The following is a 22946-nucleotide window of genomic DNA, read 5'->3' as shown; positions in this document are numbered from 1 at the left end:
CAGGAAAAGTGCCGCATAACACTACCAGCTTGGATAAAGTGGCTTAGTAAATAAATAAACATGTTTTTGTAAACAGGGAATTTCCCAGTGAAATTCCTTTATTGTAAATTACGGGGTTTGTCCTGAAACATGAAATAGAATAAAGGAGTGTTTTCAATTTAAACGATCCTGTTAAAATTTTCGCTGCCAAATTAAATACCAATACCACGGGTTTTCTGTCTCGCGGTGTTCGAACCAGGAAACTGGATCGAGGGACGTGACAAGAATGCTTATGTTTTTTTTAATGGTGTATATGTTATTTAGATTATTTCAATGAAGACGAAAAACGAAGGCTTCCGGTTCAACTCGGAAACTACATTGATTTTGTGAAAAAAGATAAACGATTCGCCAACTTGGATGGTTTGTCAAGTGAGGAAACACTAGATAAATGACCGGAATCAAATTATCTAGGGGGTTTGGATCTGCATGAAAGGGTGGGTTCTCTCTCGTCTGCTTTGTTTGGATAGGTCTTCTTCTCCGGTAAAACTCTGCAAAGACGGAACACCATTAGCCTCGTCAAGGGGAGAAAGGAGTTCTCTCCTTGACCCGACTCCGGCGTAAGAATAAGTATGTGTTTATGAAGAAAAATAAGTATTGACGAAGTGTGTGTAACTTTAATTTCATACCTGGATTACTCTCATATTTATAGCCGGGAGTTTGGGCGGGAAAACTTGTTAATGAAATATTAACGGGAGATGCTAACCCCGTAAGCGGTTACTTTTCTTCCGTTAACTCTCTTGATCGGATTGTAGAAGCACATGGATCGTGATCTTAATCAAAGGCTGGGGAATTGCCACGTGGAAAGTGGGCGAGTGGAGGTTTCTCTCCAATTTCATGCCATCACCGTGATTCCAGAATGACCTGGGGTGATGACACGTGTCCAGACGGTTACAACCGTCTGGTGGTGCACGATTGAGTCTTCTAGAAGATTATTGCCATAATCCAGTGTGACTCTTTATCGTGTGGTATCAGTTTTAGTGAATAATATCCAAGTCTGGGTATTATTTAGGCGGGAGTAGCTACTAGGATTTTTATCCTTTGTTGCAGGAGAATGGCGCAAGGGTTTGCTTACTTCCCTCTGGCGCGCAAGTGTTGTCTGATATCTTTCTTCCAAGCTCTTTCAGTAGGACCAGTTGCGAGGCCGCGCAAGGTCAGAAAGGGCTAAGAGGTGAGGTTGTGGTATGGTCCCAAGTACTTGATATGAGGTTTTTGGGATCTTACCCCTTCATCAAGTCTTGTAAGGTTAATGGTTTCAACAAATATTCACTTAACTTTTACATTGGTATATCGGTTATTGAAGCTTGTTATCGTATTACCCGTTGCAACCGCAACCGTTGAAAGATGTCTTTTGGTAATGAAGAATGTGAAGATCGACTTGCATAATCGAATTGGCGATGAGAACTTAAGTGATAGTTGTATATGTTATATAGAGAAAGAGTTGCTTAAGAAAGTAGGTTTAGATGATGTTTTGGATAGATTTCAAAAAATGAAAACACGCAGGACGACGTTTTAATTATGTTTATAACAAGGTTTGACATGTTTGATGATTATATAAATTTAGTTTGATGTTCTTTTGTTTTACATGACCCGATACGAACCAATTGTTTTACTTATATACCTTGGGGCATAAAATTTTTAAAAAATGTTCCGCACCCCCATGAAAAAATTCTTGGGTCCGCCACTGCTGCAGTACCACTAAGATCTAGCTGAGGTCTTGACCCGATTTAAGAATCGAATTACCAATGGGCTGAGCCATTTGTTTCTCTGTTGTGATAAATTTTGAGAAGAATCAACGGCAAGTATCAATATTTTTTTAATCAACGGCAATTATATAGATATTAATATGTTATAAACAATATACAGCAACATGTAATATATAAAAGGTAAATGGTGAAATTTAAAAAATATAAAAATGATATTTTTAGAAAGAAAGGTATAAATAGTAAAAATGGAGGTGCATTTAGCCACACCCCTTGTTTTGTTTTCTGGTGGTGCACGTGAGTTCACATTATTATTCTTTAATACACCAAATTTATAAAGCAACTGATCCTGAACGTAACGAATAACGATTTAACACAATTATGCGCATGCTACGTCTATAACTTATGAGCCTACACTAACAGCTGGGAATCCTGTATGCTCCCAGCAATCTTGCCTTTTTTTCTGCAGTTTTCAAATGAGCCAGATCACAAGGTAATTAGAGAGTAATTGTGATATGAAAAAACTGTAACCAGATAATCTATTTCAAAAGGCTAAACACCCACTAAAACCCAAGCGGGGATAAAACTATAAAGGGGTTTGTACCGATTACTTGAGCGAAACAGAGCCCAAAACCAAAGAAGAGTAACAAGACGACATTACTGCTGCAACAACCGGACACCAAAACCATGCTATGGAAACTGGTATCTGTGACGAAAATCTGCACTACTCCAAATGACAACATGTCAACATATAAATGTTGCTGTGGTATCGCGTCCTTTTATATGGTCACAGTTGGCTTTGTGCATCACCCTGATGGATTATCAAAAACTGTACCTCATACAAGTCGAAGTTGTTAGATCCACATAAAACCTTAATTAAAATTCAAATGTAATGGTCATGGAAGTTGATAAATTCCTTGTTGGTTTCAATTTCATAAGACATGGCTTTGACATGAATGTTAAGATTGTTCTTAACAAACAAACAAAAATGTAGAAAATTCATTATTTGATGATTTTTATAGTCATTTAAAAGAATATTGATGAATACCCAAAACATCAATACCAAGAAAAGTATTTAAAGACAATTTTGGTCAGGGAAAAAGTCGAAATTGTTACCGCATAAGCAACCACCATTTCATAGAAACCTAAAGCAAACCGCATAACCAGGCATGTTTTGTTTTTGCCTGAAAAACACACCATCACTTACAAACATACAAAAGATCAAAGATTGCTAGATGTTTGATCAAATCTTGGTACCTATGATAACTCATTCCACCCGTTCCAAGCATCTGTTTACAAGATCAATAAAAACAATACAGGAAAGTGAGGGCTTTTTAATACAAGAGCAATAAATAGCTCCTAAAAGGTAGTAGAGCCATTTAACATCATCATCTTCATCAGACAACTAGAAATAGAACCCAAGTTTTCTAGATTAGCCTTAAAATGCATTCATCTAACCTCTCTTCAAAATCACTCATCAACATGGAATATACCAAAACTTCTTTAAAAACACATCAATAAACCTAGGATTTGGAGGGGTGCACCAGGCCAAGGCAGTAGTGCAATGCCAAGGCGACGCTCAAAGACCCCAATAGCAAGCTATTGTGATGGGCCTTTCCCCATAAAAAATAAGATTAATATCGAGTGGGCCGTTGGCATGTTCCTGAAGATTATCAGAAACTCCTAGCTCAAATATCTTGTTGATATGTAGAAGTGCAGAAAGGCGCTACAAGATAAAAAGACTGGGGTTACAAAAAAAGCTGTTAGCAAAGTCATATTATGTATAAGCAACCACAGGCGGACCTAGCTTATAATTAGGGGTAGCCCGGTCTACCCCTCAACTTTGTCGGCGAAGTACAATATCCGTGCAAAAAAATAAAAATTCTTCTCCATTTTAAGTATCATGTATACCCTTGAACAAATATTAGGATACCCCTAGATCCAAAAACAATTCTTAGGATACCCCTGAATTTTTTTTCTAGATCCGCCAACATAAGTCATAATCTAACATTCATGTCAAAAATCAACAACTACAACAGATGCATAAACTTAAGTCAGTTGATGATATAATATATACACTTAGGTAGCGTTCGTTTCATGGAATGGAATGGGATGGAATTGGGAAGCTTTTCTTTGTAAAATTGATCTTGGTTTGGGGATGGACGAATTTGAAATCCAATGAATTTCTTTAATCAATGAAATTTGTGACTATTTCAACATTCCATTCCATTCCTTCATTAGAGTGAAGGATTTCTAAAGAATGTTGAAATAGTCACAAATTTCATTAGAGTGAAGGATTTCAAATTCCTCCCTCGCCCAACCAAGATCAATTTTACAAAGAAAAACTTCCTAATTCCATTCCATTCCATTCCATGAAACGAACGCTACCTTAAGATAATTAACATGAATTCCTAACTCCCAAAGCACATTTTAACAAAACACTTGGTTTCAGCCGAAAAACATCAGGATCGGACACCAGAGTGAAGGATTTAAATTGAGCACTATGCACATTTCAGTTAAATGAGTACTGCTAAGTGGAACTTAAAAAGAAGTATGAAACAAAGAGCAAAGGCTACCTTCAGAAACGCAGTCCAATCATCACAGGTACATACTGAACTTGGGGGATTGAATTCCTTCGATGACAAAGAAATGAAAAAGATGGAGATAAATTCACATAACATATACAGAAAAGATAAAATTTTTCTTCGGTTATTAATACATTAATAGACTTGACACTAGCTATAGTGGATCATAATGGCAAGGTAGTTGAAATCAAGTTGAACTTCACTCTCAATATCCATCAATGAACTTAGCTACATTTGAACAAAAGGAGAATGATGACTCAGATCATAATACAACCCATGTGATTTCATCAACTGAATATTGCTTTGATTTTCTAATGTTTACAAATATAAATATTTGAGTAAATTACACAGATTGTCCTTTAATTACACCCTAAATTGCAGTCCCTGCCCTTTCCCTTTAATTTGTGCATTCCATGTCCTTTAAATAACAAATTTGCACACTCCTTGTCCTTTTCTCCAAACCTCATCCAACAACCCAGTTAAATGCACCCATGTGCATCTCACATGATGGGTAAAAATGTAAAATCACCTCACACCTACCTTTAAAAACCCCATCAGTCTTCTTCTTCCTCACATAACACACTCTCAAAACCCTTCACTTCCCACGATCATCCCAATACAGTAGAAACCCTAATCAAATCTCAAATGCAATGACGGACTCTTACGAACTGCGACCAAGGTGGTCTATTCGTGCAAACGTTGATCAAGAAACGGTTGAAGATTACTATAGTGAGTTGCATTTTCTCAATTTCCATTAAAAATATATGTTTGGCTGTTGAATTTCTGAAAAATTTATACTTTTATTTAATTTCAGGGCGTTTTCCCCATTTGTTCGCTATAAAGCTACATCATGGTGGTAGTTTCACTAAGTTCCCAAACTTTGAGTATGTGGAGGGTAAGCACAACTATGTTGATCAGTTAGATCCTGACTTTTTCTCTGTTCATGAGTTGGATTTTGTATTGAAAAAGTTAGGGTATGCAACAGATGTTATTAGGTATTATCATTATAAGATACCTAATCAGGAACTAGGATTTGGCCTTCGTGCTCTAGGTAGTGACTTAGATGTTATTGACTTTTGCAAGTACACAGCTGATTATAAGACCATGCATGTTTACACTGAGTTTGAAGTAACAAATGTGCATACATATTTCTATTCCCCTGCAAAAAGTAGGATTGCTGAAGTTATTGATGGACTGGATGGTGTTGAGATCATTAGGAAAAATCCAAGGATGATGTTAGGCTGGCATCCCTTAGCAAATGATTTAGGTGAGAATAATGCTAACAATGCGGGTGATAATGTAGATGAAGGTGTTATTGATAACAATGCGGGTGATAATGTAGATGAAGGTGTTATTGATAACAATGTGAATGATAATGTAGATGAAGGTGTTATTGATAACAATGTGAATGATAATGTAGATGAAGGTGCAGGTGCATATAAACCTGTACTTGATAATAATGTGGATGAGAACCTTATTACTGTTGAAGAGAGACAAGCACAAGAAAGTTCAACTTTTTTTGCAGATTTCATGAGTGACTTTGATCCCTTCTTTGGTCTAAATGACAACATGGTTAATAATGAACACCAAAACAATGCCAAGGCTAGTGTTAGGCATGATGTAGTTGATAGTTCAGATGAAGAAACTTGTGCAGAAAATGAAGATGAAGATGATGACAGTGATTTTCTAGGCGATGACACAGCTAGGGAGGATGTAGAGGTAGATATGAGGGATTTTAGACTAAACATTGATGAGGGGATTGATGAGAATAATGATGCAGTTGGTGGTTCAATTGATGAAGATGTTTTAAATGATGATACATTAGAAAGTGGAAGTGAGTCTGATTTGGATGAGTCTAGTGCTAGGAAGAAAATGCTTAAGGGTTTAAGGAATGCCAATGAGAAAAAGAGCAATTTCTACCTAGGACAGATTTTTGGAAACAAGGTAGAAGCCAAAGAACTAATCAAGCAGCATGCTGTGGAAACTAAGAGGGAACTTAGGATTGTTAAGGATGATAGTAAAAGACTAAGGGCTGTTTGTAGGGGTCAGTTACCAAATTTCCAAGTTGATGCACATGGTATCCATAGTCATTCTGATAAGGGTAAAACTGTCCAAAAAAAAGAGGCAATGATAAAGGACATAACATGAAATCTGCATATAATGAAGTAGGGCATAAAATTGTAACAAGGTCAAAAGAAAAACAGGTGGAAGATTCTCTTGGTAGTAAAGACAAGTCCAGTGAGGACAAAAATGTAGGTGGGAGAGGTAAAAAATCAGACCCTCATAAAAAGGAGTGTCCTTGGGTTATTTTAATATCTAAAGAGAGAAATGCTGAGACTTGGATGGTAAAGACTTTAGTGACTCAGCACAAGTGTCTCCAAACCAGATCTGTGTATCATTGCACCTCTACTTTTCTTTGTAAGCAACTAAAAGACCAAATTGTAGAAAATCCTAATATTCCTGTGAAGGCACTTCAGGATCAGTTTCAAAGGAAATACGAGGTAGAGGTTTCAAGAATGAAAGCTTTCAGAGCAAAAACAAAGGCACTTGACCAACTTCATGGTGATTATCAAGCACAATACAGTGTTCTAAGGGATTACATCTGTGAACTTTACAAGACAAATCCAGGTACTACAGTTCAAATTGAGGTAGAACCATGTGCAGATCACAGGTCTGTGACCAGAAAGTTCAAAAGAATTTATGTGTGTCTAGGGTCACTGAAGCAAGGGTTTAAAGCAATTGGTAGAGAGTTGTTGGGTCTGGATGGAGCTTTTATAAAGGGTCCATACCCTGGTCAGGTTCTTAGTGCTGTTGGTGTTGACCCTAACAATGGGATATACCCCTTAGCCTATGCAGTAGTTGAGGCAGAAACCTTGAATTCTTGGACATGGTTCCTTCAGTGCCTTGGTAAAGATCTGGAATTGGAGTCTAATTCAAACTTTACCTTCATTAGTGACAGGCAAAAGGTCAGTCCAATATTACTTACTGTTTTCAAACTTTACCTTCATAAAATGTTACTTGTTTGTATGGTGCACTTAATGTGTTATTACAGGGCATAATCCCAGCACTGCAGAAGGTGTTCCCATGTGCTGAACACAGGTTTTGCCTAAGACATATTCATGAGAATATGAAGTTGAGATTCAAAGGAAAAGAATACAAAGATAACTTATGGAAGTTAGCAACATCAAGCACTGTTGAGTACTTTGAACAAAACATGCAATCCTTGAAGGCATTCAATGCTGAAGCACAACTATGGTTGTCTGATATCCCACCACAACATTGGTCAAGATCACACTTCTCAGGTAAATATCTACACTATAATAATTAACATTGTCAATTAGATGTGTTGACTGATCTGTTATCATGCAACAGGTAGGGCACTATCAGATGTGTTGTTAAACAACATGTGTGAAGTTTTTAACTCAAGGATAATGGATGCAAGAGACAAACCTATTATCACACTTTTGGAGTACATCAGGGAGTATCTCATGAGAAGGATTGTGAATGTGCTTAGAGTTATGGACAACTGTGATGGACTGTTGACACCATATGCTCACAAGAAGTTTGAGGAGATTAAGTTACAAGCTAGTAGGTGTTCAGTCATGTGGAATGGGGAAGACCATTATCAAGTTAGAGGCCCTGCTGGATTTGGTGTTGTGGTGGATTTAAAAAGTAGAACATGTACATGTAGGAAATGGGAGATCACAGGGATGCCGTGCAAACATGTTGTGGCTTCAATATGGAACAAGAATATGTATGGTGGGAAAGGAACAGAACTACCTGAGACATTTGTCCATCCAGTGTACACAATGGATAGGTGGAAACAAGTGTACAAGTATAAGGTGTATCCAATCAATGGGAGGACTTTGTGGCCTAAGTCTAATGTCCCTACCACTTTAACACCACCAAACCATCACAAGCCTATTGGTAGGCCAAAAAAGGCAAGAAAGAGGTCAGCCCTGGAGTTGGAGGAGTCAACAAAAGATGGAAGACTGACAAAGAAGGGAACGACGAAGAACTGTTTGAAGTGTGGCAAAACAGGGCACAATCGCAGAACATGCAAGGGACAGGAGGCATCCTAGGAAGTTTGATAGTTTGTTGGACTTAAAACTATGGTTTTTATGTTTTGTTTAAATGTTTGAAATGTTTGGATGGTAAACCTTTGTCTTTTGTTAAGTTAGAATTTTATGATGTTAGTTATGTTATCAGTTGTGTATGTTTGGAATGATATGTTATGGTGCAGCAAGCGAATTGCAGGTTTATGTTATCAGTTGTGTATGGTTTGCCTTTTGGTTTGTGCAGTGAAGGGTTAGATAGTTTAGGTTGGTTTGGTTTATAGTTTGGGCTTTTTGGTTTGTGCAGCAGGTTATTTGGTTTGTGCAGCAGGTTATTTTGGTTTGTGCAGCAGGTTATTTGCTTGCTTTTTTGGTTTGGCTTTTTGCTTTTTTGGTCAACTTACTCGTATGTTTAGTGAAGTATAGTTACAGGCGCATCATATTGTACAAAAGATTTGATAACCAACTTGCATTAATCGACTTGCAACATACAAATTACAAAACATTTCCAACTAAACATAGACGAAACCAACTAAACATAGACGAAACCAACTAAACATAGACGAAACCAACCAACTAACTTTACATCACATTACATTAAGAAAAAAAGAGCAAACACAATGAAAACAACCCAACTCATGATCAGAAACACCCAACTCATGATCAACATCCTGTACAGGTTCATATTTGCAACTTGTAATGTTTCGACTTTAGATGTTAAGCGTTGGTTGTTAAGAGTGGCTGCTGTTCCACCTTGTGATCTTTCCCAAACCGCCGTATCAAACCAGCAGATGAATCCACATCTAGGGCATCCATAAAACCTTCTCCCTGGGTTCTTTGAAGTACAAGATGTCTTAAGAGTCGCTGCTTTTCCACATCTGCAAAATACCATGATTTCGTGTTTATAGTTTGAAGAGGAAACGGAATTTATGTGAGGAACTGTTATAATCTGATGAAGAATTTCGAAACCCTAATTTATGTGAGGAAGAAGAAGACTGATGGGGTTTTTAAAGGTAGGTGGGAGGTGATTTTACATTTTTACCCATCATGTGAGATGCACATGGGTGCATTTAACTGGGTTGTTGGATGGGGTTTGGAGGAAAGGACAAGGAGTGTGCAAATTTGTTATTTAAAGGACATGGAATGCACAAATTAAAGGGAAAGGGCAGGGACTGCAATTTAGGGTGTAATTAAAGGACAATCTGTGTAATTTACTCTAAATATTTTGACTTTTAAGGCCCACTAGGAGATAATGATTCCATATCTTTTGTAAAATCCACATAAAACCTTAAGCGAAACTCAAATGGTTAAGAAAGCTGATAAAGTCCACGTGGATTTCAACTCTAAGGCCCACTAGGACATGGCTTGAGTCTTGACTTGAAGGATAAGATTGTTCTTGAGGAACGGTTTGACTTCTGAGGTCAAACGAAAAGGTGGAAAATTCAATATGATGAACTATGTAGTCTTTTAGAAAAATCTAGGTGACTACACCAAACTTCAATATAAAGAAAAATATGTAAGGGAATTTCGGTCAGGAAAATTTCCAAAAGAATTTCAGTGTGAAAAGTTGTTGCTTTGACCTGAAAATTCAGATAGTAAAAAACAGTTTGACTTCTGAGGTCAAACTAGTAGCTTGATATTTCAAAATTTATAATGAACCTCGTAATCGTTTTAATGAAAATTACTTATCAAAATTGATAGCCATTAATTTGACCTAAAAAGTCAAAGGGTGACTTGTTTATGTGAAGTAAAGGTATACTTGATATCCTGCACACGTTAGCAAAGGCGACGAGCCAATAAGGTTCATAAAATCCAAAGCCTGTCCAGTTCTCTTGCCTTTGCATTGTGGTAGTGGAACTTTTTTAACATCTAAATTTTCATTGGAAAAAACTGGAAATAGAACCCAAGTTTTCTAGATTAGGGACTGTAACAAAACATTCGCAAACAAGACATGCTTAAAGTAACCAGCTTACAGCAAATTTGCAGTCTTGAAGTTCCTCTAAAATACATTCATCTAGCTCTAATTCAAAATGCACATCCAATATCCTATTTGGAAATATTAACCGATAAAAGCATGAAAAAGAGATCTTTACTTTCTACAATAAGAGTAGTCAGTTTGGGATTCCATTTAGAATCTCTTATTAACTTATTGACTTTTCTAATAATGAGAAATGATGTTTAGATAACTCTTTTGTAAATGACGTTTTAATACAAGGGGAATAAATCATTTTACATGAATAAGTTAAGCCAAACATCTTTTAAAAAACATAAGTCTTTAAACTAGGGTTTGGTGCAAGACCAAGGCGACGCTCAAAGACCCCAATAGCAAGCTATTGTGATGGGTCTTTCCCCATAAAAAATAAGATTAATATCGAGTGGGCCGATGACCCACATATCAGATATTAAACTGATAAGAACAGATACTACACTTGATCTTAGCCAAAAGGCCGAGAAAGGTGTGCTTTTTATTGTTTTGGGTCGTTTATTATATAGCCAGTCCCTTCATTATTGAATTCTTCATTCAAATGACTTTTGCCCTATCGGTGTTTTATATCTCAGAATTTAATACCATAAGTAATGCAGATTAATATCTAGTAAAACTAACCTCTGTCAGCAAGTACATCCCAATCCATTGAAGGATGTATAACTTAAACAGATAACCTCTGTCAGCAAGTACATCCCAATCCATTGAAGTATTGTTAAGTGGGATTCTAACTTAAATCCGTTGGTTCAAACATGGTTAAAAAAAACATACGGTTATAAAAAAGACTAAAATTTGCAGGGTTACCATGCTCGGGAAAATAATTCAGCAGTACCTTCTCAACGATATTCACATTAAATAGTTGGCATGTTCCTGAAGATTATCAGAAATTCCTAGCTCAAATATCGTGTTGATATGTAGAAGTGCAGAAAGGCGCTACAAGATAAAAAGACTGTACGGTTACAAAAAAGCTGTTAGCAAAGTTTTATGTATAAGCAATCACAGGCGGGCCTAGCTTATAATTAGGGGTAGCCCGGGCTACCCCTCAATTTTGGCGGCTCCATTTTAAGTATCACGTATACCCTTGAACAAATATTAGGATACCCCTGAATTTTTTTTCTAGATCCGCCAACATAAGTCATAATCTAACATTCATGTCAAAAATCAACAACTACAACAGATGCATAACGTAAGTCAGTTGATCATATAATATATACGCTTAAGATAGTTAACATGAATTCCTGACTCCCAAAGCACATTTTAACCAAACACTTGGTTTCAGCCCAAAAACATCAGGATCGGACACCAGAGTGAAGGATTTAAATTGAGCACTATGCACATTTCAGTTAAATGAGTACTGCTAAGTGGAACTTAAAAAGAAGGATGAAACAAAGAGCAAAGGCTACCTTCAGAAACGCAGTCCAATCATCACAGGTACATACTGAACTTGGGGGATTGAATTCCTTCGATGACAAAGAAATGAAAAAGATGGAGATAAATTCACATAGCATATACAGAAAAGATAATTCTTCTTCTGTTATTAATACATCTGTTGGAATCAACTGGATCAAAAACGCAGCAACACAACGATTTTGTGAGAACTCCTCACGACTCTTTTATATATTATTAAAGAACAAAGCAAACATCCAAGTAATTACATAACCTAACCCATCTATTTATACTAAACTAATTACTTGCTAAACAAGCTATCCTAAACCAATACCAACTTTAATACTTATTAACCAATTTATAAAGTAACTAGATAAACATAATACTTTAAACTAATAATTATCTCTAACTATTTAATTACCCATTCCTTTATCAAGATTATTCCTTCATTCAACTTGAACTTCACTCTCAATATCCATTGATGAACTTAGCTACGTTTGAACAAAAGGAGAACGATGACTCAGATCATAATACAACCCATGTGATTTCATCAACTGAATATTGCTTTGATATTCTTAGAACCCTTATTTACCTGACTAATACCAGCTATGTTTAGCATAAACTGATATGATAATCTCTATAAGACTATAAGTCAGTACATCATAATCATTTTAAAAATTGATAAAGTCCACAGTAAAAGTGGCAACTTCAGTTCACGGAATCTTTTTAAAAGTTGATTGATGGGGAACTTTTGTTTAAATCGAAAAGGATTGTGTTAGCTATTGTTTACAAATATAAATATTTTTTACTTTTAAGGCCCACTAGAAGATAATGATTCCATATCTTTTGTAAAATCCACATAAGGGTAGGGCTAGATAGAAAACCCTATCTATATAAAAAACCCTAGAAAAACCCAACCTCCTGACATTTTTTTTTTTTTTTTGAAAAAGAGTAAATTGCCATTTTAGTCCCTGAGTTTTGTCCAAATTTGCCATTTTAGTCCAAATAGTTTTTATTTTGCCTCTGGGTCCCTGACTTTTCTCTTTTGTTGCCATTTTGATCACATACACTAACTCCATCCAAAAACTCCATCTTTAACCATGGGTATTTTGGGGATTTTCATTTTAAATGTTTTCAGTTGCCATTTTGATCCAATTCCAAAAAATCAAAAAAATTCAAAAAAGTCAAAAAAATTACAAAAAATTCCAAAAAATAATAAAAATTCTAAAAAATCATAAAAATTCTAAAAAATTCTAAAAAACACAAAAAATCCGTTTCGGCGAAACCGCTTCGAACCCGAACCGTTTTGAGCTGAACCGTTTCGACGCGAACCGATTCGACCCGTACCGTTTCGACCCGAACCGTTTTGAGCTGAGCCGTTTCGACGCGAACCGTTTCGACCCGTACCGTTTCGACCCGAACCGTTTCGAGCTGAACCGTTTCGACGCGAACCGTTTCGACCCGTACCGTTTCAAGCCTAACCGTTTCGACGCGAACTGTTTCGAGCTGAACCGTTTCGAGCTGTACCGTTTCGAACCGAACCGTTTCGAGCCGAACCGTTTCGAGCTGAACCGTTTCGAACCGAACCGTTTCTAGCTGAACCATTTTGACCCGTACCGTTTCGAGCTGAACCATTTCGAACTGAACCATATCGAGCCGAACCGTTCGAGCTGGACTGTTTCGAACCAAACCGTTTCTAGCTGAACCGTTTCAACCCGTACCGTTTCAAGGCACGGTTCGCGTCGAAACGATTCAGCTCGAAACGGTTCGGGTCAAAACGGTACGGGTCGAAACGGTTCGCGTCGAAACGGTTCAGCTCGAAACGGTTCGGCTTGAAACGGTTCAGCTTGAAACGGTTCGGCTCGAAACGGTTCAGCTCGAAACGGTTCCGCTCGAAACGGTTCAGCTCGAAACGGTTCCGCACGAAACGGTACGGGTCGAAACGGTTCGCGCCGAAATGGTTCCCGTCGAAACGATTCTGCTCGAAATGGTTCGGCTCGAAACGGTTCAGCTCGAAACGGTTCGGCTCGAAACGGTTCGCGTCGAAACAGTTCAGCTCGAAATGGTTCGGCTCGAAACGGTTCAGCTCGAAACGGTATGGGTCGAAACGGTTCGCGTCGAAACGGTTCAGCTCGAAACAGTTCGGGTCGAAACGATTCTCGTCGAAACGTTTCAGCTCGAAACGGTTGGGGTCGAAACGGTACGGGTCGAAACGGTTCGTACCATTTCGAGCAGAACCGTTTCGAGCTGAATCGGTTCGACGCGAAACGTTTCAACACGTACCGTTTCGAGCGGAACCGTTTCGACGCGAACCGTTTCGACCCGTTTCGACGCGAACCGTTTCGAGCTGAACCGTTTCGACCCGTACCGTTTCGACCTGAACCGTTTCGACCTGAACCGTTTTGACACGAACCGTTTTGACCCGAACCGTTTCGAGCTGAACCGTTTCGACGCGAACCGTTTCGAGCTGAACCGTTTCGAGCTGAACCGTTTCGACCCGTACCGTTTCGACCCGAACCGTTTCGGGCTGAATCGTTTCGACGCGAACCGTTTCGACCCGTACCGTTTCGACGCGAACCGTTTCGAGCTGAACCGTTTCGAGCAGAACCGTTTCGAACTGAAATGTTTCAAGCTGAACCATTTCGAGCTGTACCGTTTCGACCCGTACCGTTTCGACCCGAACCGTTTCGAGCTGAATCGTTTCGATGCGAACCGTTTCGACCCGTACCGTTTCGTCGCGAACCGTTTCGACGCGAACCGTTTTGAACTGAACCGTTTCGAGCTGAACCGTTTCGATGCGAACTGTTTCGACCCGTACCGTTTCGACCCGAACCGTTTCGAGCTGAATCGTTTCGATGCGAAACGGTACGGGTCGAAACGGTTCAGCTCGAAACGGTTCGGCTCGAAACGGTTCAGTTCGAAACGGTTCAGCTCGAAACGGTACGGGTCAAAACGGTTCAGCTAGAAACGGTTCGGTTCGAAACGGTTCAGCTCGAAACGGTTCGGCTCGAAACGGTTCCGTTCGAAACGGTACAGCTCGTAACGGTTCAGCTTGAAACGGTTCGCGTCGAAACGGTTAAGCTCGAAACGGTACGGGTCGAAACGGTTCGCGTCGAAACGGTTCAGCTCGAAACGGTTCGGCTCGAAACGGTACGTGTCGAAACGGTTCGCGTCGAAATGGCTCAGCTTGAAACGGTTCGGGTCGAAATGGTACGGGTCGAATCGGTTCGCGTCGAAACGGTTCAGCTCAAAACGGTTCGGGTTCGAAGCGGTTTGTGCCGAAACGGATTTTTTGTACTTTTTTTAGAATTTTTTTGATTTTTTAGAATTTTTTTGATTTTTTAGAATTTTTATTATTTTTTAGAATTTTTTGGATTTTTTTTGATTTTTTGGAATTGGATCAAAATGGCAATTGAAAACATTTAGAATGAAAATCTCTAAAATACCCATGGTTAAAGATGGAGTTTTTGGATGGAGTTAGTGTATGTGATCAAAATGGCAACAAAAGAGAAAAGTCAGGGACCCAGAGGCAAAATAAAAACTATTTGGACTAAAATGGCAAAATTGGACAAAACTCAGGGACTAAAATGGCAATTTACTAAAATGACAAAACTCAGGGACTAAAATAACACATGTAATATACATGTTTTTAAGAGTTTTGGGCCAAAAAAATCAAAAAAGCGCCAAAGGGATAATTTAAAAAAAAAAAATTTTCAGCAACTTTCAGCATTTTTGTCTAACACATGTTAGGCACTGAATTTTGTTTATTTTTTTTTTTAAATCCCTTCGGCGCTTTTTTGTTTTTTTTTGCCCAAAACACTCTAAAACATGTATATTACATGTGTAATTTTTTTCAAAAAAAAAAATGTCGGGAGGTTGGGTAAAAATGGGGGGAGATTTGGGTTTCCAGAGTTTTCTAAGAATTTTAGGGTTTTTTTGTCTAGCATTACCCATCCATCCACATAAAACCTTAAGCTTAATAGTGTGATTTCTAGTTCCCAATCGGCTTTTATTTCGGGTAGAAATATAATTGACGGTCCTTTGGTTATAAACGAGGTAGTTGGGTGGGCAAAAAAGGTCAATAGGAAAATTTTTGGAGTTAATTACTGTTTTCGTCCCTGAGGTTTGTCAAAAATAACGGTTTCAGTCCATTAGTTTAAAAATTGCGATTTCAGTCCATTAGTTTCATTTTCGTAACCATTTCAGTCCACTAACTTAACTCCATCCATTTATTTTGTTAACTTTGAGTTAACTAACTAATTCAGGGACGGTTTGCGTCAGTTTTAGAAACACAGGGACTTAAGTGTAAACTCTAAAACATTAAAACAAAAAAAAATAGTAAATTCCAAAAAATCAAAAAAAATCCAAAAAAACCAAACAAATTCCAAAAAAATCTAAAAAATAATAAAAATTCTAAAAAATCATAAAAATTCTAAAAAATTCTAAAAAATTCAAAAAATCCGTTTCGGCGCGAACTGTTTCGAACCCGAACTGTTTCGAGCTTAACCATTTCGACGCGAACCGTTTCGACCCGAACCGTTTCGAGCTGAACCGTCCGTACCGTTTCGACGCGAACCGTTTCAACCGTACCGTTTCGAGCCGAACCGTTTCGACCCGAACCGTTTCGAGCTGAACCGTCCGTACCGTTTCGACGCGAACCGTTTCAACCGTACCGTTTCGAGCCGAACCGTTTCGACCCGTACCCTTTCGAAGCCGAACCGTTTCGAGCTGAACCGTTTCGAACCGAACCGTTTCGAAGCCGAACCGTTTCAAGCTGTACCGTTTTGAACCGAACCGTGCCGTTTCGAACCGAACCGTTTCGAGCTGAACCGTTTCGAACCGAACCGTGCCGTATCGAACCGAACCGTTTCAAGCTGTACCGTTTCGACGCGAACCGTGTCGTATCGAACCGAAACGGTTCGGCTTCGAAACGGTACGGCTTTGAAACGGTTCGGGTCGAAACGGTACGGTTCGATACGGTTCAGCTCGAAATGGTTCGGTTCGATACGGCACGGTTCGGTTCGAAACGGTTCAGCTCGAAACGGTTCGGTCCGAAACGGTACGGCTTGAAACGGTTCGGCTTCGAAACGGTACGGGTCGAAACGGTTCGGTTCGAAACGGTACGGTTCGAAACGGTTCGACTCGAAACGGTACGGGTCGAAACGGTTCGCGTCGAAACGGTTCAGCTTGAAACGGTTCGGGTTCGAAACAGTTTGCGCCGAAACGGATTTTTTGGATTTTTTAGATTTTTTAGAGTTTTTTTAGAATTTTTATGATTTTTTAGAATTTTTATTATTTTTTAGAATTTTTTGGAATTTGTTTGGTTTTTTGGATTTTTTTTGATTTTTTGGAATTTACTATTTTTTTTTGTTTTAATATTTTAGAGTTTACACTTAAGTCCCTGTGTTTTGAAAACTGACGCAAACCGTCCCTGAATTAGTTAGTTAACTCAAAGTTAACAAAATAAATGGATGGAGTTAAGTTAGTGGACTGAAATGGTTACGAAAATGAAACTAATGGACTGAATTCGCAATTTTTAAACTAATGGACTGAAACTGTTATTTTTGACAAACCTCAGGGACGAAAATAGTAATTAACTCAAATTTTTGTGTTTAAGGCGGACAAAGAAAAAGCCTACGACATGTTGAATTGGAAATTCCTAATTTCCATTTTAACTCACATGGGCTTCCCTTCTAAGTGGAGGAATTGGGTAATGGGGATCCTTTTTGCTAGTTGGGGTTCGGTACTTATAAACGGGGCACCAACGAGAGAATTCCAATACAAAAGGGGGTTGCGACAAGGAGATCCGCTCTCCCCTTTTCTTTTCATCGTCGCAATGGAGGCTTTACATGTTATGATGGAAAGGGCAAAAACAACGGGTACTTTCATGGGTGTGAAATTACCTGGGGATGGGTTGACTCTAACGCATATGTTTTTTGCCGACGACTCAATTTTTGTTGGGGATTGGGAAGAAAATAACTTGAAAAACTTAAAAAGAATCCTAAGATGTTATTATCTAGTCTCGGGTTTAAAAGTAAATCCAAGGAAAAGTCAACTTCTTGGCGTAGGAGTGGATGAGGAAGAGGTATCCGACTTAGCAAAGGTTTTTAATTGCAAAGCTGGGAATTTTCCTTTAACTTATTTGGGGTTAAAGGTCGGTGCCAATATGAACCGTATCATATATTGGAAGGAAGTTATCGACACTCTTAATAAGAGGTTATCGAATTGGAAAGCAAGGCTTTTATCTTTTGCGGGGCGTGTGGTTCTTGTAAAATTTGTCCTAGGTAGTTTACCTAACTACTACCTATCTTTGTACAAGTGTCCAATCGCTGTTGTAAAAGTACTAGAAGGCATTCGGAGAAAGTTTCTATGGGGGGTTGTAGCTCAAACAAAAAGATGAGGTGGGTCAAGTGGGAAAATTTGTAACTTCAAAAAAGTTTGGTGGGCTTGGGGTAGGGAGTATAAGGGATCTAAACTTAGCTTTACTCGTTAAATGGTGGTGGCGGCTTAAAATGGAGCCGCACCAATTATGGGTACAAGTTGTGGAAGCAATCCATAAGAATAAAAGGAGGATATCTATGGTACCAGTGAAGAAAGATCTCACAGGTGTATGGAAGACAATCGTTGAAGTAGAAAAAGATTTAAACAAGCGGGGCGTCGAAATTACAAAAAAAAAAAAAAAAAGCAAAGTAGGAGCGGGTGACAAAACAATGTTTTGGGTGGATGTATGGCTAGGCGATGAGCTTTTACGGGATAAATTCCCTTTGGTTTATCAATTAGCCAAAGATAAAAGAGTGAAAGTTCAGAAATGCTACAGGCGGCAAAACGGTGGGATATTATGGGATTGGGCCTGGTCAAGGACGCCCAATGCCGATTCAGAAAAGCAACAGATGGAGGAGCTTATGGGCCTACTGATGCAGATTCATTTATCAGGCGAAGGAGATGTTTGGGTATGTAAGAAAGATGTGCAAGTTCCAATGAAATAATCATGTAAGCGCAACAGATACACCAAGTTACTTGATAATTTTGTTTCAAGTTACAACGCTAACCCGGATAAAAAAAAATTGTAACAAGAATTAGTAGCACCTCATCCAAAATTCTGGCAATTCTTCATATGTTGCCTCTATTCATCCAGCTGCAATTTAGTATGACGAAAAATTGTGTCAAAAAAATGAACACACACATAAAGAACTAGAAGTAATGCGGGTGGTTACAGAAGCCACTAACTAATAATGCCCTTAACCTCATCACAAAAACCATCTTTCACAGTTGTCTCATAACCTTTACATCAATAACACCTACTACCTACAAAAATAATATTAAATAAAGAATTTACATACTCATTCCACTAGTTCCAACCATCTGTTTATAAGTTCATCCTAACAGGCTGTCCAGATCTCATGGGCATTGTAGAAAATTCTTAACAAAAAATTCTTATCTAAAGTTTGGAGGGGTGCGCCAGGCCAAGGCAGTAGTGCAACACCAAGGCGACGCTTAAAGACCCCAATAGCAAGCTATTGTGATGGGTCTTTCCCCATAAAAAATAAGATTAATATCGAGTGGGCCGATGGCCCACATATCAGATATTAAACTGATAAGAACAGATACTACACTTGATCTTAGCCAAAAGGCCGAGAAAGGTATGCTTTTCCTCTTCTTGGGCCGCTGTTTATATAGAATGTCTCTTCATCTTTGTGTTCTTCACTCTGCCGATGTGGGACTGTGATAGACTTTGAATTCTTTTACAGCAAATTCATAGCCTTAAAATGCATTCATCTAACCTCTCTTCAAAATCTCTCATCAGTTATCATTTTAGAAACTTTTTCTTGACTTTTAACATGGAATATAACAAAACTTCTTTAAAAGGCACAGCAATAAACCTAACACTAAAACTGTTTAAAAAACTCTAATTAAAGTAACTAGGGTGTTACACCCACGCTTCGCGGGGGGGCAACCCGATTTTTGATCCGATACAAAAGTATGTCAACACATGTCTTACGCTTGCTACCACCCATAGCACAGAAAATTGTACAATCTGGCATCATCGTGACCAGTAAAAGAGAAATGTAATTGAAACAACAATAAATCAGAAAAAAAAAACATATGTCACAATTGTCTCCTAATACCAATTACCTACAGAAACAACAATAAATCAGAATAATAAAATTGTAAAACGTAATTGAAAATCAGTTATCCATATTGTGGTTAAGAAAACCAACTAGAAAATTGGTGACTTACTACAGCAGTTAGTTATTATGATTAACTAAATCAACTAAACTATCACTGGTTCAAGCAAATGTGGTAAACCAACAATAAAACAGTGAGGGAGCGAAAAATTGGTAAAAAATATCAGATAACTTACAAAGGGCATTATTTATCCGATGTTGAACCCATCATCATCCTGTCTACAAAAAAATATAAAAGTTGATTGTTCAGCAATCATACGCTTGCTACCACCCATAGCACAGAAAATTGTACAATCTGTCATCATCGTGATCAAGTTGTCAGCACAAAAGTTCCAATGTAGAAAATAAATGCATTTAAAGTTCCAATGTGGGAAATTAAAACTATCAGTGATGATGTCATTCATCATTGATGCATGGAAATTAATAAATTTTGATAACAAGTTGCTACATTATTTTTTAAATCTGTGACATGCATGGTTCAGCAGGCTTTTATCGTATTCAATAGACAAGTTTGTGATAAAAGTAAAGTTACAAAAGAAACTTACTAATTAGAAGGAGCAACCTGATTTACATCTGTGCTTTTGCCAGAATCATCAGGTCCTTGAATGAGATGGACATTGTATGTAAATATAAACTGAAAACCAGTAAAAGAATTAGCAATGTTTCAAGCAAACTCATAAGGCAGGTAAAATCAAGAAACAATAAAAAAAGCTGAAAGTCCATAATCTCTGTATTACTAGGCAGAAATGTGTCAGCTGCCATGCACAACATGTCTGCTCACATAATAGGCTAAATGTTACTGCCTACTTAAACATGTGGGGCTTAAGTGGTGAGTTTTGATGAAAATGCCATTAAAGTCACTCAATTAACTTGATATGCTATTTGGTCTGTAATTGGCCTAAATGGTTAAAGCTGAGCTTTAAGGTAAGACTCATAGAGCTAAATGGGATAAGGGGCTCTAAACCAACTATATAAGTTAAATTGATGAAAACTGAATCTTAACAACCTAAAAAGGTGTATTAGAGGTTAATTAGAGATGGGATTAGCTTACTAATTAGAAGGAGAAATCTATGCTTTTGCCAGAATCATCAGGTCCTTGAATGACATGGAAACCAGTAAAAGAATTAGCAAAGATGTTTCAAGCAAACTCATAAGGCAGGTAAAATCAAGAAACAACAAAAAAAAAAAACTGAAAGTCCATAATCTCTGTATTACTAGGCAGAAATGTGTCAGCTGCCATTCATGTACAACATGTCTGCTCACATAATAGGCTAAATGTTACTGCCTACTTAAACATATGTTAAAAGTCGTACATAAATGATTAGAACCAAAATGTGTTTGAACCAAAATATGGGGCTTAAGTGGTGCCATTAAAGTCACTCAATTAACTTGATATGCTATTTGGTCTGTAATTGGCCTAAATGGTTAAAGCTGAGCTTTAAGGTAAGACTCATAGAGCTAAATGGGATAAGGGACTCTAAAGTTAAACCAACTATAGAAGTTAAATTGATGAAAACTGAATCTTAACAACCTAAAAAGGTGTATTAGAGGTTAATTAGAGATGGGATTAGCTGAACTGATAAAAACATGGAAGTTGGAGCCTTTGTGTCTGTCCAAATGAAGTCCCTTGTCATGAATCTCTCCATCTCTTTGTAAGGATTCTATCAAAGTTTATTATTAAGAGATATACAACATACAAGATGGCACCTTATATTTCTCATCTTGAGCTGTCATCTTTTCATCAGATGCTCAGTCCACATGTATGCTTTGATATGTCTCAGAAAGGATCTGAGTGAATGCAAAAGGTAAACACTAAATTTTATTAAAATAGAGTCAAAACAAAACTGTGACTCAGTGAGGACCTGAGGGAAAAAATTTCAAGAGTTGCATACTTTATGGGAAAAAGTTATAAAGCAACCAGCAGCAGGATCATGAATTTGTACACTTATTCCACGGATTCCAAACACCTGTTTATAATATATTATTCGAAAGATGTGAAGGAAAATATTAAGAATTCCTTTGCTTATAATAAAACCAATAAATGGGTTTATGTTTACTTTTTGTCTGGATAGAGAAAAAGTAGATAAAATCTGTGCCGAAAATGAAAAGATTAACTATGTTTTGGAGGGATGCGCCAGGCCTAGGCAGTAGTGCAACGCCAAGGCGACGCTCAAAGACCCCAATAGCAAGCTATTGTGATAGGCCTTTCCCCATAAAAAATAAGATTAATATCGAGTAAGCCGATGGCCCACATATCAGATATTAAACTGATAAGAAAGATACTACACTTGGGGTCTGTTTGGTATGAGGTAATGGAATGGACGAGTGAATGGAATGGACAAAGCAATGGAATGAGTAAGGGAATGAAATGGGTCATTACTATTCCATGGTCATGTTTGGTTAATCTGTAGGAATGGAATGATGCATTACTTTGTTTTGTTTGGTATACGAAAAAAGACGCATGAATGGAATACAATTCATTGAAAATGACAACAATACCCTTGTCTCAAAATGACCACAAACAATCACCACAGACAGACCGTTGATGTGTGCCTCTTGCATAGTATTAACCACATTGTCAACAGTCATTCCCGGTATAACCTTCATTAATTAGCACTTGCACTAACATACTCACGTTTTTTCTTAGATTTCCTAATATGAAATAAAAAAAAGTTGTAAAAAATAATAACGATAAACCAAATCAAGCCATAAACCAACAGCCTTACTTCAAGTCAAACTCTGAACATGACGTATATGTAACAAAACTTTTGTTTTCACATTTCATTCGATCATTAACTTCAATATTTTTCTTTTCTGAATTTTAATACAGTGATGACAGAATGTTCTTGAAGTCACACCCTTTATGAGAAGTAAAATAGTATGGCATTCGGTATCATTTTAGTCAGAAAAGTAAATACATTACTTTCTATTTTTTAATTTTTTTTAACAGGGCATTCCTCCTTGATCTTTACTCTCGGGCCAGGAGATGTTTTCTCTATAACTGGTTTATC

At 37.8% G+C, this 22946-nt stretch overlaps 3 protein-coding genes, 1 long non-coding RNA gene, 3 other non-coding genes and 1 pseudogene across 7 annotated transcripts; 3 read left to right on the top strand and 5 right to left on the bottom strand.

The window, feature by feature from the left end:
• Positions 1-3272: 3272 nt before the first annotated feature.
• LOC118490785 lies at positions 3273-3446 on the bottom strand (annotated as a pseudogene).
• A 1230-nt stretch (positions 3447-4676) lies between these two features.
• LOC118490703 (DNA-directed RNA polymerase II subunit RPB1-like) lies at positions 4677-6594 on the top strand. The gene is made up of 2 exons (XM_035988515.1): positions 4677-5053; positions 5139-6594. Exons 1-2 carry the CDS (start codon positions 4975-4977, stop codon positions 6470-6472), a joined length of 1413 nt encoding a protein of 470 aa, XP_035844408.1. The 5' UTR covers positions 4677-4974; the 3' UTR covers positions 6473-6594.
• Positions 6595-6666: 72 nt separating this feature from the next.
• On the top strand, positions 6667-8406 carry LOC110931154. The gene is made up of 3 exons (XM_022174560.2): positions 6667-7290; positions 7377-7626; positions 7697-8406. The coding sequence occupies exons 1-3, from the start codon at positions 6667-6669 to the stop codon at positions 8404-8406; spliced, it is 1584 nt and encodes a 527-aa protein (XP_022030252.2).
• Positions 8407-10644: 2238 nt separating this feature from the next.
• LOC118490763 lies at positions 10645-10839 on the bottom strand. Its single transcript, XR_004890008.1, has one exon. It is a non-coding gene; the product is annotated as a U2 spliceosomal RNA (small nuclear RNA).
• A 6746-nt stretch (positions 10840-17585) lies between these two features.
• LOC110931153 lies at positions 17586-18149 on the top strand. The gene has a single exon (XM_022174559.1). The coding sequence runs from the start codon at positions 17586-17588 to the stop codon at positions 18147-18149; it is 564 nt and encodes a 187-aa protein (XP_022030251.1).
• A 1048-nt stretch (positions 18150-19197) lies between these two features.
• LOC118490999 lies at positions 19198-19393 on the bottom strand. The gene has a single exon (XR_004890224.1). It is a non-coding gene; the product is annotated as a U2 spliceosomal RNA (small nuclear RNA).
• A 535-nt stretch (positions 19394-19928) lies between these two features.
• Positions 19929-20172, bottom strand: LOC118490702. Its single transcript, XR_004889915.1, has 2 exons — positions 20112-20172; positions 19929-20012 (listed from the first exon to the last, which is right to left on the bottom strand). It is a non-coding gene; the product is annotated as an uncharacterized LOC118490702 (long non-coding RNA).
• Positions 20173-22059: 1887 nt separating this feature from the next.
• Positions 22060-22248, bottom strand: LOC118490775. Its single transcript, XR_004890013.1, has one exon. It is a non-coding gene; the product is annotated as a U2 spliceosomal RNA (small nuclear RNA).
• Positions 22249-22946: the final 698 nt, after the last annotated feature.

The sequence above is a fragment of the Helianthus annuus genome, chromosome 3, assembly GCF_002127325.2.
Source record: "Helianthus annuus cultivar XRQ/B chromosome 3, HanXRQr2.0-SUNRISE, whole genome shotgun sequence".
In the NCBI taxonomy this organism is placed as follows: Eukaryota; Viridiplantae; Streptophyta; class Magnoliopsida; order Asterales; family Asteraceae; genus Helianthus; species Helianthus annuus.
This window is presented reverse-complemented; position numbering and strand designations above follow the sequence as displayed.